The following is a 15,593-nucleotide window of genomic DNA, read 5'->3' on the forward strand; positions in this document are numbered from 1 at the left end:
TAGAACATAATTTTAGTCAGATTTCTTTGCTTAAAGTGGTTCAAACAGTCAATATTTAACCTTTCAGAGCACACTACCCTTTGAAAATAAAGTGGTTCAAACATTCAAGCATTTAACTTTTCAGAGCACACTACTTTCCTATATATCGATAACAAAACCTGAAGAAATTAATGATTCGGGTAAGACAATAAAGATTCTTTTAATATAGATATTTCGTAATTTGCGTTTCTTTGAATATATTTTAAATAAAGAAAAATATTCAAAATGTCTGATGTTTGCAAAAGCGCTATATTGGAGGCAAAATCATATATTAAGTGCGCTATCCCTCTTTGACAATTTTGATTGTTCGTGCCGTTAGCCATTTATAGTGTTTCATATATTCAAATGACTGGTTAAGTGTTTATAATATTAAGTTTCAGATGTCAAATGTTGTTAAAGGGGCATGGTCACGATTTTGGTCAAATTTTATTTTTCGATATCTATTGTTTACAATGCTTCAGTAAGGCAATTCTAATAATTAAATAAAATTTGAGAGTGATTCGTAGAGTTATGAGCAAGATAAAAGGCTCACAATTTTTTGTCATGTAAACAAGGCTCGTGCCATGTTTTTGTTAACATAGGTTCAATATATTAGTAAAAAATCTTTTTTCCAGCTTATTTGCCTATCTTTTTATTTATTTTAGGCATGGATAAACAGTTCCTAACGTTTAACACATTCGTTTAAGTTTAAAACTGAAATTTTTACTTCAACATTCAAATTGTAAACAAACGCTCTGTTTACAAAGCGAAAAAATTCAAGCTATGTAACTCGCTTATAAATCAACAAATGACACTCAAATTTCGGTTGCCTATTAAAAATGCCTTTCTGAAGCATTGTAAATATTAAAATCGGAAAAATAATTTTTGACCAAAATCGTGACCATGCCCCTTTAATTTTATTTAGTGCAATAGATAGATAGATAGATAGACAGATAGATAGATAATATAAACATAACACTTATTTCATTAACCGTTATTAAACCAATTAGAATCCTTCATCTTTCAATGGAAACATTCTTCACCATAAAACGTTTTCATTGAACAATTTAATAAGGAATGGTATTCTATGGTCGAGAAAAAGGACCCTACTTGTAAAATAAGTTGACCTTGGGTCATCGTTTAATCATATAATTGGGGTCACTTTTCTTCGTTACACTAGAATTTCTAGAGAAAATATAAATGTTCAAAACAGACACTGCAATTTTTTTTAATATCAGAAACGCTCATGCAGTTGAGCCAATGTTTGAGGTAAACTTAAAGAACAAGAGGCCCAGAGGCCACATCACTCACCAGAACAACAATAGCCTAAACTCTGATCCAATCAGCATTGCAGTCTCAAAATCAAAATATTTTGACAACTAAGTACAGTAGATCTTCCTTAAAATATTTTTAAAAATTTGTCAATTTTCATCCACATATTTTTATGATAAATACCAACCCCTTTTTGTTGCTTAAGTATTTGTAAGAATATTTTTCTCTATTAATATTCCTATATACCCCCCTTCCCCCCCCCCCCCAAAAAAAAAACAAAAAAAAAACACTTTTCTCTAAGGAATCATGATTTGATCAAACTTTAATCTGCACTGCAACCTGTGCTTTTACACAAGTTACTGCTTTTTGGAGTGAACACTTTTTCAGATGATTTTAAAGATTCTCTATATCTTCCCATTTAAAATTTTCACCCCCCCCCCCCCCCCCCCAAATGTGGCCCCATCCTATCCCGGGGATCATGGTTTAAACAAACACTGAATGTACACTATCTGAGGATGCTTCCAAACAAGTTTAAGTTTTACGACCAAATGGTTTTGAAGAAGATTTTTAAAGATACCTCTTTATATTCCCATGTAAAAATTCGACCCCCTATAGTGGCCCACCCTACCCCCAGGACCATGATTTGAACAAACTTGAATCTACACTACCTAACGATGCCTCCACACAAGTTTAAGCTTTTCTGGCCTAATAATTTTTTAGAAAATGTTTTAAAAATACTCAAAATAAATCATTCTTAATTTTCTCCCCTGTAAAGAGGGCGTGGTCCTTCATTTGAACAAACCCAAATTCCCTTTACCAAGTGATGCTTTGTGCCAAGTTTGGTTGAAATCAGCCTGGTTCTTGAGAAGATGATAATTTGATGATAATTTAAATAGTTTACAACAACGACAATGCACGCGCATACGACAACAGACAACGGACAAATTTTAATCAGAAAAGCTCACTTGAGCTTTAAGCTTAGGTGATCAAAAAGGCAGAAAAAATTATTTTATTAGGAATGTTTGCTGGTGAATTTGGAAATTCCACCTCTACTAAAGTTAACCACCATAACTGATATATTGTCTGAGGATCCCCTGTAGTATGCCTGTAAAACTAGGCTTTTTGCACCAAAAAGAGGTTCATGAAGGCGATCTTTTATAAAGTCTACAGCCTCTTGATTTGAGAATACATCCCAAAGTCCATCAGATGCCAGTATCATGAAATATGGCTGAAGGAACTTAAGGTTGAACGTCAGTATATCTGGATCGGCAATCACCATTTTGGTATCCTTCAATGGAAAATCTCCTAATGCTCGAGATGTGGCTAGCACTCCTGCAACACGCCAGACGCCATTGAAACTGATAAAACCTCCAACTTCTTTGATTCTTTGACGCTCCTTTATCTAAAAAATGATCCATTATACAGTCTTAATTGCATGTGTTATATAGTCAACATAATAAATCATTGTGTAACTTCAGTATCAAAAACTCTCTCTCTGTGCATGCAATGGATGATGAATTATGATATTTGTAAAGGTTATTCATGTATAACATTTATTGCAATTATTTCAAGTTACTGATATCAATAAATTAAAAGAAAATCAAATAAAATTTATTACACTTCATTTGCAACAGAGAAAATAACAACAAATACGTGCATTCGCATCTTTTCACCTACATATTTGAAAACTGCCACTTAATCTTTTATATTAAAATTTTATTCAAAGCAAAGAAGAAATTATTAAAAATCATTATTACAAATCAATTTCCTTTTTAAATTTATTCTTATTAGTTTCAAGGCAATTGTTATTTGAAGATCAATCTTAAATTTTTGTTTAACACAGTGCTGTCTATTAAAATTAGCCGTGTCAGCCTATGATACTGCTATTTCTATAAAATTGACTTAATAATCCTGAAATACTGAAATTGGTAGTCAAAGCAAATCCCTTAGAACCTGCTTCCTACAATTCTATTTAACAACTTTGTTTTGTTCCTTGACCCGTTGTAGAAAAATGCGAAAAAGAACAGTAACAATGACTTTTGCCAGGTGGAGCAATGTTTGATATCAAAATTTTACGTCTTTACATCGTTGTTTAACTTGAATTCATTAGCATTTGTGTTATGTTTCCGAAAATGTCTTGGTAAACACCATTTTTATTGAATATGTACCCAGTATGTACATTCACCATGCATTTCTCATTTTAAATGAAACTTGAAATGCTACAAGCTCAAACAAGAATTAAGGGAGACACCAATGAACCTCCTACCCATTTTCCCCAGATTTCAAAATCTTTTAAATAGGTCTGTAGCTGCGCATTTCGACAACAACTGTTTTAAGTGATTAAAATGACATTGTCCTGTTCTTGTTTGCATAATTTGCATACAAAACACCAAGTAGAATCTCACATTTATTGCTTTTTGTATCTTTTGGCAACAGTTTTGGCCAGTTTCAAGCAGAATAAAGCCAGTTCAAGAAATGTTTACATTCTTTTCCTCAAATGTACAAGATGACCGCACATTCCTCTTAATTACTTAATATCACTTTGTTTAATTCTACTTTTCAGAAAACGTAGATTTTTCTGTAAAGGGCAAACTGATTCAGCTTTTTTTTAAAGACTAACCTATATTGGCATTCGTGATATATTCTTTGAAAAAAATTTTGACCGAAATTCTAAATGTGTCATGTGTGAACATTAATTCACGTAGTTCTCGTCAAACGAAAATTTGCGGCGTTAACACTAAACGGTCGCTTTCTTTTGTCCTTTGCAAACACAACACATCCATACTTCTTTGGGTAATCTCTCTCTTTTAAAAAAAAGCATATTTTATGTTAAAATATGTAATCTTTACACATTTCAAATTCTTGGAGAGAATATCCCAAAATAACATTCATTTAAAAAAAGTAAAATAAAGTAGGATTTGCATAAATTACATCATGTTGCTATATTCAAACCCATATTTTGATAAAACTTAGTGCATTTCAAACATTTTGCACCAATTTTTATGTGTAAAGTAAATGTAGCATTGAAGCTGTTGATAAGTAGATTTTAAACATTTTCCCTATACATTCCTATATCAAACTTTGAACCATGCACTACTGGGGCCCAGTTTTAACAATTTAGAATATACCCTTAGGATTTTAGACCCTACATCTTAGGATGCTTGCAAACTCACAAACTGAAGCATTGTAGTTCTTGAGTTGAAGAATTTTAAACATTTTCGCAATACATTTCTAAGTTATACTTTGAACCCCTCCTCGGGCCGCAGTATTAGTCAAGAGGTCACAGTTTCAACAATTTAGAATCTACACTATTTTGGAATACTTGCACAGTAATCCCACAAATTGTAGCATTTGACTAAGATTTTTGGTATTATTTCTATGTTGAACTTTGAACCCATTTTGGGGCCCCAGAATTAGTCTGGGAGTCACGTTTCTAACAACTTTGAATTAAAGAATGAATTTAATATTAATTAGTTTTATACGATATAAAATGGTTTGGGGCAGTTTACGCGAAGCTTAAAACTAATAAATATTGAATTCATTCCTTATAATTTAATTTTTTTCTTGCTATCAATTGTTGATAAAAACAGTCATTTGATCTATAAAATGACATCAAATTGTAACGTCATGCGGATTGATACGTTTTTGACGGCAGACTTACTATGACGTAGGCAACATTCTTTATACGATATAAAATTAATTTTTCAACCAATCAGAAAGCGTGTTTGGGAGTTGATCTTAATCAACTCTCCTATGCAGTTACTCTGGCAAACCGGAATTAAAACATTGTTTGGACCTAAGCACTAATCATCACTGCTGACAAGACTTAGTTCTTGAAAATGATCGATAAATTCAATGTAATGTATCTGAGATTAACGGAGACAGCCGAGCATCTGGTTGAACAAGACTAGAGTTCATTATTGCTTGGATCCATACAATTTTTGAAGTATTTCGATTACTGATACATAGTTTGATGGAATCAATTTTATTTTAATTATTACACAACATGATTCATATGGGGTTTTCGAAGTTCTTGTCGGAAAAGAATTCATATTATAAAAATGTGCGTAATTCAAATACAAATTATAAACTACTTGCCAAGCAAAATAACATATTGTTGATTTTAAAATAAATAATAATCGATAAAATCAACTCTCGTCAGTACTTCAGTACTTTGATGTTAAAGAGACAGTACAGCTGAAAACACATGTGTGAATAACTTCAGACTTACCCATTGTTTCGTTAGAAAATAAGAAATAACGTTGATTGTAACAGTTTAAATAGATTAAAATCCCTTTCACGTACCTAATTAATGTAATTATGAGCTTCCGGAAATTTAAGAGTCGTACAAACCGGAATAATCTTGTACCACGTGGATTTTGATTAACAATAATTGACACGTGCTGAAAACTACAAGATATTCGCCCGACTCCGATCATCGTGGTATACGAGGTAAAAAGGACTCTCTAAAGGGAACACATGATCACTTTCTCGATAATCTACTTATGGTTTTCCAATTTCGGTTCATTTTAAAATGAACAGACATAAATGAGTCAAATAACTCCTCAAGGGGCCTCATTTACAAAAATAATACTAGCTTGTAGTCAACTCCTCTGATAAGCACGCTAATTACATGCTTACAAAATAATAATTATGGTTATTTTAAAAACTTTGAAGTAGAAAAGACATATTTTTATCAACAAACATGTACAGGAGAATATTCGCGAGCCCTGCATGTGTTTTGTTTGCACTAAATAAACATGCGTAATAGTATAGAAGGCTGACCCCGTAACACGTACGATGTATTTATGTGATAGGTTATACTTAATTATTAATTTTAATGAAATAATTAGACTTATTTAATGGAGAACTTTGTAATTTTCTGAAAGTTTATACATTCATGAGTAGTACAAAATACCGAACCCGATCAGAAAATTTTTTCAAGTCGGTTTTTTGATAAGATGCACCGTACTGTCTCTTTAAACTTTGCATCCCTCTTTGGGCTTAGAGGACACTGTTTCAACAATTTAGAATTCACACTATCTAGGATGCTTGCATACTTATTCTACAAATTGTAGCAGTGTAGTGTAGATATTAAGAAGACTTTTTTGTAACATTTTCCCTAAAAGTTATATTTCTTTAATGAACTTTAAACCACTCCTTAGGGCCCTAGTATTGTCAGGGGGTCACTATACTTAGAGGTTTTTATTGTTAATACTGTCCTTTCTGAAGCAGTGGTTTTTGAATAGGAGATTGAATACGAGATTGTGAATAGGATTGTAAAGACACACACTTAATATTAAGATAAGATATTATTTACCCTTTGGAAAGGATGTAGCTCTTCATTTCAAACAAGTAGAACCCCCTTTTCGTAAATTTGCTTTTAACCATGTATAGTAAAATTTGATCAATCGACCCCAGAGAAGTCGAAAATGTAAAATGTTTACAGATGGACAGATGGCAAAAAGATGGACATAGACACAGATGGAATGTGTGATTCTTGAATAAATCTAAAAAAAAAATGGAAGAAGTATTCAAGATAAAAGTTTTCTCTAAACCTTTTATTGACGGTATAAATGAACTGGCAACTTTATATTTTTACAGCCTCAATTTTGTTCTAGATGATATTTTTTAATGCATTTCTATAATGAAGTTACATGAATTCATAAAAGTACTTGGTCGCCATATAAACTTTGATCTCTCCTTAAAGCTGACATGAATTCTAAAAGCATTTGGTCGCCATATTAGTTTCGTTCGCTCCTCTACTGCCACTGGGGTATATATACCGGTTGAGAAAGTTTGGTCGGTTGCTTTGGGACACGTCGCTCACCTGAGCAACAATAGGTACATGTATGATAAATCAGCTGAACGGAGTCATAATACAAACTATCTGGACAATGTAGTTTAATACAATTAGATCCTGACTGTATAAATAGAAATCCGGTTCTTTTTACCCTGGATATTTCTTATGTTTATAATCAAGTCCATTTTCTAACAGGATGATTCTATAGCCATATCACCTGGTGAGCATTGCAGTTCTCAAAAAGATCGTAAACAACTGTTTATATATGGAATATGAAACTACACCAAACTCTGAACTATCTGAGGATGCTTCCACACAAGTTTTAGCTTTTCCGAATAAATGGTTTTTCAGAAGTCAGAAGATTTTTTTAAAATATCAGCAAATTTTAAATAAATCCTTTTTATCTCCTCTTGAAAGAAAGTTTGGCCCTTCATTTTCGCAAACTTGAATCTCCTTTACTCAATGATGCTTTAAGCCTAGTTTGGTTGAAATTGTCCCAGTGGTTCTGGAGAAGAAGTCGAAAATGTAAAAAGTTTACAGACAGACGGAGACGGACAAACGCCGGACAAAAAGTGATCAGAAAAGCTCACTTGAGCTTTCAGCCCAAATGAGCAAAAAAAAACCCACCCCGTTTCTAAAATCCATGCGATCATTGACATTGCTTGATCTGCCACAGCGCGTGGTTGCGCATGTGCCATGTTAAGACATACACAGGAAAACGGTCTACTATTATCGAGAATATTTGAAGTATCTGTGCTTGGATTTCAGTCTTTCTTGTTTTGTCGTTCATTTGATATTCCTTGCCAGTGTAGTGGTTGTCATTATTTTTGTTCAAAACGCGTTTCTACACATCCAAGGTAACATGTTCGGATGTATAAAATTCCTGAATGCTGTGAGGCATGAATAGTGCTATCGATTTTATTCATGTATAAGGGGTGTAGTGATGAGCAGAACAATAGAAATCGACAACTAATATGGCGGTAGTCGGATATAAAAGGGAAATAATGCGTATTTATGAATTCTTTAGATGATAGCTCACGTAAGCGCGGGAATTAACACTTTACACATTATTATGATAAAATGCTTAATTTGTTGAACCATTATTTATTTCATTTTTGTAAATACTTTGTCTGATTTTTTCCTTACCTTATTTTTTAAAATTAAAATAAAAACCAAACTACATTGTTGGATATTTAGAGGAGCGGACAGGGATGAAAAATCTAAATTGAAAAAGATAATACATACATGTACGTGGCCTTAATCCTGTTTTTTGAAGCTGACTAAAATCAAAGGCCTGAAGGGCCACAATGGCGTCGAGATGAAGTTAATTTGAAGAGTAAAAACCTGAATAATTTATTTTAAAAAGTCAAAGCCTGAAGGGCCACAATGGCGTCGAGATGAAGTTAATTTGAAGAGTAAAAACCTGAATAATTTATTTTAAAAAGTCAAAATAATCTCCACAAATCAAAAATTCATATTTTATTTATTTTTGTTATTTATGGTTTTCCTTCATTGATCACACGTACATTTAGGTACTATAAAAGATTTTAAAAATCCTTAAAACAAAGTATGATTCTGTAACTCTAAGTAATGTTTTTACTTAACATGAGACCAACTTTTCTTATTGTTTTGCTGGAGATCAATTATTATAAAAATTGAGTCGAGCGGTCAATTTAACAAAAATGAGATTTAATATGGATTTTAAGCAGTAAAGTAAAATAATAAAAATATCAAATTGAATTGTGATTTTTTTTTCACAGAAATCATTCTAATTTGATTATCGACCATTTATTTAGAAATTGTTATCAATTATACTTACTTTTTAAAAACAAATATAAATACATTAGCCGACTACTTAAAAATGAATTATAATTGTGTTTTTATCACATAATTAATCAAATTACAATTCATTACATATTGACTCACAGAATTCTTAAAAAGTTTTGAATGTTAGTTAAAAATCTAAGTTTAGAAATATCTTAGAAGTTTAAAAGATTAGATTTTTTCTCTCTCTTTAAATAGAATTAATTAGTATATTAAAAGTATGATTGTATTTAATTCTATATACTATATACTGCTGATAAACACTCTTTCTCTTAACTATCAATTTGATTTCAAAATCAAATGGGTCCAAATGATACGGGTCGAAAAGATCAGGGGAAATAAGCATCCCGTGATTTAGCGTGAATAATATGCGCATGCACAAGATTGTAAAATCCAACAAATTCAGACGATTTCCGGATTTTTTAAAATGAAATTTCGTTAATTGTTAATTAGCGAAGCCTGATTGAAAAAAAAGTTACAATAACCACTATAAGATTACAGAATATTTTTTCATTGCAAGTATATATCTAATCGAGACTATCCATGACTGATCCGCCAAAGCGTGTCCACCACCTTAGAATAGAATTCCTGGGTCCCCCGCCGGTCAAGCAGTATACTAGTATCGAGTCTATCGACCAAGGCTGATTTAGGAACTTGACCAAGGTATTAGTGGTATAAATATATGGTATAAATTTAATGAAAATCCGTCAAAATTTGTAGGCATGAGAGCGCTTACAAGGTCAATTTTTGGATAAAACGGAGTCATTATTGTGGTCAAAGTCCCATAACTCCAACAAAAAGTATCGACCAATGCTGATTATCGAACTTGACCAAAGTATTAGTGGTATAAACATATGGTATAAATTTAATAAAAATCCGTCAAAATTTGTAGGCATGAGAGCGCTTACAAGGTCAATTTTTGGATAAATCGGAGTCATTATTGTGGTCAAAGTCCAATAACTCCAACAAAAGGTATCGAACAATGCTGATTTTCGAACTTGACCAAGGTATTAGTGGTATAAACATTTGGTATAAATTTAATGAAATTCCGTCAAAATTTGTAGGCATGAGAGCGCTTACAAAAAAGTGTGACGGACGGACGCACGGACACACGGACCCACGGACGGACGCAAGGCATTTCTATGTCCCCGCTTCAAAAATGAAAGTAGGTTTTTGATTAATTTCACAATAATAACTTATAGTTAAAATTCAAGTATACCTTACGGACATCATCACACATGTGTTGAAATAGAAAAGGTGTGAGCAAGTACTCTGGTACAGGCATTTTGTACTTTATTTGCAAAATGCCTTAATTTGTAAGTATAAATGTCAGCTTTAACTGCTACGTGTATTGTGGTATAAATCCCAGTCAAGAAAGTTAAGCGGTTGGTTGATTTCCGATCGAAGCAGTCAGATTCAAGGACTTCTAAAGCTACACTTTGTAGTACATAGAATGTTAAATGCTTGAAAAAAAATAAATGACGAAACAATTAATGAAAAATAGGAGGGTATGTTCTTTGAAAGAATTTCCGAGGTATCCGCACTAATGTTTTTTTCCCTTCTTCGCGTGTACATTGAACAAGTGTATCGTAATGCAGAGTGCATAACATCTACATCATATTGTAAACCCCGGTCACACTACACTCCAATTTACTAAATAAGTGAAAGTAAATCCAACTAAAACAAGAGGCCCATGGGCCACATCGCTCACCTGAACAGCAGTTCCTTGTAACATTACATTTCGTAGCATATGCTTTTTCTATTTTAAACATTGAACCCCTTTCTGGGGACCCAGTAATGGTCCGAGGTTTATGGTTGGCTTGAACAACATAAATAGTAACATAGGAATGAAAATGTGTAGCACTGCGGTGGGACCACACGTACACAACCTGAAAAACTGAACGTAGAAGAGTTCCACTTCAAGAGGAATAACTCTCAGACTGTACAGAACATTAAGAAAGTTAACTCTTGGTTCCACTACATTAGAGTTTACACAATTTGAGGATCCTTGCATAGTAATCTCACAAACTGTAGCATTATAGTTCTCGAGAAGAACTTTTTAAAAACATTTTCAATATATCTTTCTATGTTAAACTTTGAACCCCTTTTGGGGCCACAGTATTAGTCCAGTGCTAAAGTTTTAATTATTTGGAATCTACATTATTTAAGGATGCTTGCATAGTTATCTCACAAGCTGAAGCATTATAGTTCCCTAGAAAAAGATTTTTCAACATTTTCCCTCTATATTTCTACGCTAAACTTTGAACACCTCTTGGGGCCCCAGTATTAGATTGAGGTCACGGCTTTTATAATTTCGAATCTACACTATCTGAGGGTGCTTACGTAGTTATCTGACAAATTGATGCATTGTAGTTCTCGAAAAGAAGATTTTTAAACATTTTCCATATATACCGGTACTTCTACATTTAACTTTAAACCCATCTTGGGTCCCTAGTATTAGTCCAGGGGTCACTAATTTAAAACTGTCGAACCTTCATTATCCAAGGTTGTACGCATGATAGTAATCTCACAAATTGAAGCATTGTAGTTCTCGAGAAGAAGATTTTTTAACCTGTTACCTTTATATTTCTATAATAAACTTTGTCCCCATCTTGGGGCCCCATTATTGGTCCGGGGGTCACGATTTTACGAATTATGAATCTACATAAGCGAAGGATGCATGCATAGATATTCCACTAACTAAAACATTGTAGTTCTTGAGAAGAAAATTTTTAAACTTTTCCTTTGTTTTTTAAAATGTTTAAATTTTGAACCCCTCTTGCTGCCCATCAATTGTCCGGGAGTTACAATTTTTTGAATCTACATTATTTAAGGATGTACATGTATGCATAGTAATATCCCAAACAGTTGCACGATGGTTCTTGAGAAGATTTTAAAACATTTTCCTATATATGTTAAAATCTAAACCCCTCCTGGGGCCCCACTTTTGTTCGGGGGTCACGATTTTTTCAATCTTCACTATATATACAACCTTTTGTGTATGTATTGGCATTTTTGGTGAAGTGGTTCTTGAGAAGAAAATTTTTAAACATTTTTCATATGTAGTTCTATGTTAAATTTTGATCCCCGCCTGGGGCCCCAGTTTTGGTCCGAGGGTCACGATTTTTCAATTTAGAATCTTCATTATACATACAAGCTTTTGTGTAAATATTGGCATTTCTGGTGCAGTGGTTCTTGAGAAGAAGATTTTTTAAACATTTTCCTATGTATTTCTATGTTAAACTTTGAACCCCGCCTGGGGCCCCAGTTTTGGTCCGAGGGTCACGATTTTTACAATTTAGAATCTTCACTATATATACAAGCTTTTATGTAAATATTGGCATTCCTGGTGCAGTGGTTCTTGAGAAGAAGATTTTTTAAACATTTTCCTATGTATTTCTATGTTAAACTTTGAACCCCGCCTGGGGCCCCAGTTTTGGTCCGAGGGTCACGATTTTTACAATTTAGAATCTTCACTATATATACAAGCTTTTGTGTAAATATTGGCATTTCTGGTGCAGTGGTTCTTGAGAAGAAGATTTTTTAAACATTTTCCTATGTATTTCTATGTTAAACTTTGAACCCCGCCTGGGGACCCAGTTTTGGTCCGAGGGTCATGATTTTTACAATTTAGCATCTTCACTTTGTATACAAGCTTTTGTGTAAATATTGGCATTCCTGGTGCAGTGGTTCTTGAGAAGAAGATTTTTTAAACATTTTCCTATGTATTTCTATGTTAAACTTTGAACCCCGCCTGGGGCCCCAGTTTTGGTCCGAGGGTCACGATTTTTACAATTTAGAATCTTCACTTTGTATACAAGCTTTTGTGTAAATATTGGCATTCCTGGTGCAGTGGTTCTTGAGAAGAAGACTTTTAAAACATTTTCCTATGTATTTCTATATTAAACTTTGAACCCCGCCTGGGGCCCCAGTTTTGGTCCGAGGGTCACGATTTTTACAATTTAGAATCTTCACTATACATACAAGCTTTTGTGTAAATATTGGCATTTCTGGTGCAGTGGTTCTTGAGAAGAAGATTTTTTAAACATTTTCCTATGTATTTCTATATATGTTAAACTTTGAACCCCGCCTGGGGCCCCAGTTTTGGTCCGAGGGTCACGATTTTTACAATTTAGAATCTTCACTATATATACAAGCTTTTGTGTAAATATTGGCATTTCTGGTGCAGTGGTTCTTGAGAAGAAGATTTTTTAAACATTTTCCTATGTATTTCTATGTTAAACTTTGAACCCCGCCTGGGGCCCCAGTTTTGGTCCGAGGGTCACGATTTTTACAATTTAGAATCTTCACTATATATACAAGCTTTTGTGTAAATATTGGCATTTCTGGTGCAGTGGTTCTTGAGAAGAAGATTTTTTAAACATTTTCCTATGTATTTCTATGTTAAACTTTGGTTCAGGTGAGCTAAAAAGTGTTCTCGTTTTTATCATTTTTATCAGTTTCTTGCACAAAAATACCAAACCATTCCGTTTTTTAAATGAATGGTTAAATAATATGACACAGGGAAACGTTTTATGATAATATGATGTCAAATTTGTTTAAAATTAAATTATACCCTTTGGGCATATTGCTTGCCTTAACAATATTTAGATTCTGATAAATAGTTTTTCACAAAAATTTGTGTAAAAATAAATTCTTTAAATAAATAAGGTCGTCATTTAATAAAAAGTTGACAACTGATTGTTACATAAATGAATCTTTTTTCAGAGTATGGCACAATGTGTTAATCTATTCTAAACTAACGTAAATTGCATGCGCCGTAAATTGCAAGTTTTTCATATGTATCTTAAACAGCACTGTAGCTATATATAGTCTAACCCAAATTTTCTTCTTAGAGCTAACACTGTATGTACCGTATTTATGTTTTGACACAAGTATAAACTTTCAAAAAATACCATTATTCCGACCGTCAAAAGTAACCCCATGAATATTTCATTCTCTGATATGTTCAGTGTTGTTTTGTTTGACAGTGTGCATATATAATTTGTCTGCAACAGCAGCCAATCATCGGTAAGCTTAATACGACTATAAGAAAGGAATGAGTAGTGTCTATGCATGACGTAGATGACAGATTTGAACGCGACGCTATCACAAACAAGAGGCCCATGGACCACATCGCTCACCTGAAGAACAATAGATATGATAAAATCAGCTTAATAGAATCATATTAATACAAACTATCTCGACAATGTTGTATACTACACGTAGATCCTATATGAATAAAAATCTTTTTTTTTCCCTTGGATATTCTTATTCTTATCATCATAAGTCCCTTTTCTAACAGAATAATTTTATAGTCATAACACATGTTGAGCATTGCAGTTCTCAAAAAGATCCTAAACAATTGTTTATGTATACTAGATAATATCCCACGCAAGCGCAAGAAATAACGGTTTACATATTATATTGTAATTAAATTTGTATGTTGAAACAGATTTTTTTTTCATTTTTTATATACTGTGTCCGAATTTTTCCTTAATTTCATTTTCTCAACCTATTTTTAAAATTGGAATTTAAAATCAAATTGCTGGATGTTAAAAGGAGCAGATGGGAATAAATTCTAAACTGAAATTCATCCCCATACCTCGATACAATGTCTCCGTTATATGCATACATAATTATTCATATCTAGACGTAGAGGTATTAACACAATTTTTAATAGAATATAAAAATGTTGATTATCTATATATAGCTATCTTCCAGTGGAATAAAAATGCAATGTAATCTTGAAACGCGAATGCATGCACATTCGAAGCCAAAGTTCATAATCAAGGGCGTCTGACCGATGCATGTTAAACTTGTCCTACTTTTTCTGCCATTGCATCAATTAGTCAACCCGCGTTCATATTTACCCTGTTCTGGAAAGTTCTGAGTATCAAAACTAAAATCGCACATCCCAAAAACAAATTCGCTTATTTTCTTTATTCAACATTTATCAAATCTTAATTTCTATGTCATATTATAAATAAGTTCCCGGTACATATATTCATTATTTATTTATTAAAAATCATTTCAATGCAAGAAAATATTTTGATACAAACAACCAGTGACTTGGATCCGCCAAAGCATTTCCACCACCTTACTCTCATTTTTGCTAATTCAGGCTGGTTTATCGAAAATGAAAGTAGGTTTTTAATAAATTTTACAATAACTGCTATCAGCTAAAATTCAATTATAGCTTACGAACATCATATGTCCCGTGCAGAAATATCAAGGTGTAAGCAGTTACTCTGGTGCAGGCATGTTTTAGTTTATTGCCGAAATGTCTTAATTTATAAGTATGGATATAAACCTACATCAAACTCTGAACCCCTTGTGACACCCAAAATTTTTCAAATGGCCAAAGCCTACACCATTCAAAAGGATCACCTGCCTAATAAGTTTCTGAGAAGAAGATTTTTGAAGATCTACTCTATATGTTCTTATGTAAAAAATTAGCCCTCCCCCCCCCCCCCCCCCCCCCCCGCCATTGTGGCCCCACCCTGCCCCCGGGGGTCATAGTTTTCACAACTTTGTATCTACACTACCTGAGCATGATCCACACAAGTTTCAGCTTCCCTGGCCAAAAGGTTCTTGAGAAGAAGATTTTTGAAAATTTCTCAAAAATTTTAAATAAATCCTAATTTACTCCCCTTGAAAAAGGGCGTGTTCCTTA

The 15,593-nt window shown here is 33.1% G+C and overlaps 1 protein-coding gene across 2 annotated transcripts in view; it reads right to left on the reverse strand.

Annotated features, from left to right (window-relative positions):
* Positions 1 to 1,030: 1,030 nt before the first annotated feature.
* LOC128180309 (protein phosphatase 1L-like) overlaps positions 1,031 to 15,593 on the reverse strand; it is a 41,714-nt gene continuing 27,151 nt past the window's right edge. For both annotated transcript variants that reach the window (XM_052848291.1, XM_052848290.1), the window contains one exon: positions 1,031 to 2,692. In XM_052848291.1, the coding sequence (XP_052704251.1) occupies positions 2,303 to 2,692 (390 nt within the window). In that variant the 3' untranslated portion in view covers positions 1,031 to 2,302. The remainder of the gene's footprint in view (positions 2,693 to 15,593) is intronic.

The sequence above is a fragment of the Crassostrea angulata genome, chromosome 4, assembly GCF_025612915.1.
Source record: "Crassostrea angulata isolate pt1a10 chromosome 4, ASM2561291v2, whole genome shotgun sequence".
Lineage (NCBI taxonomy): Eukaryota > Metazoa > Mollusca > Bivalvia > Ostreida > Ostreidae > Magallana > Magallana angulata.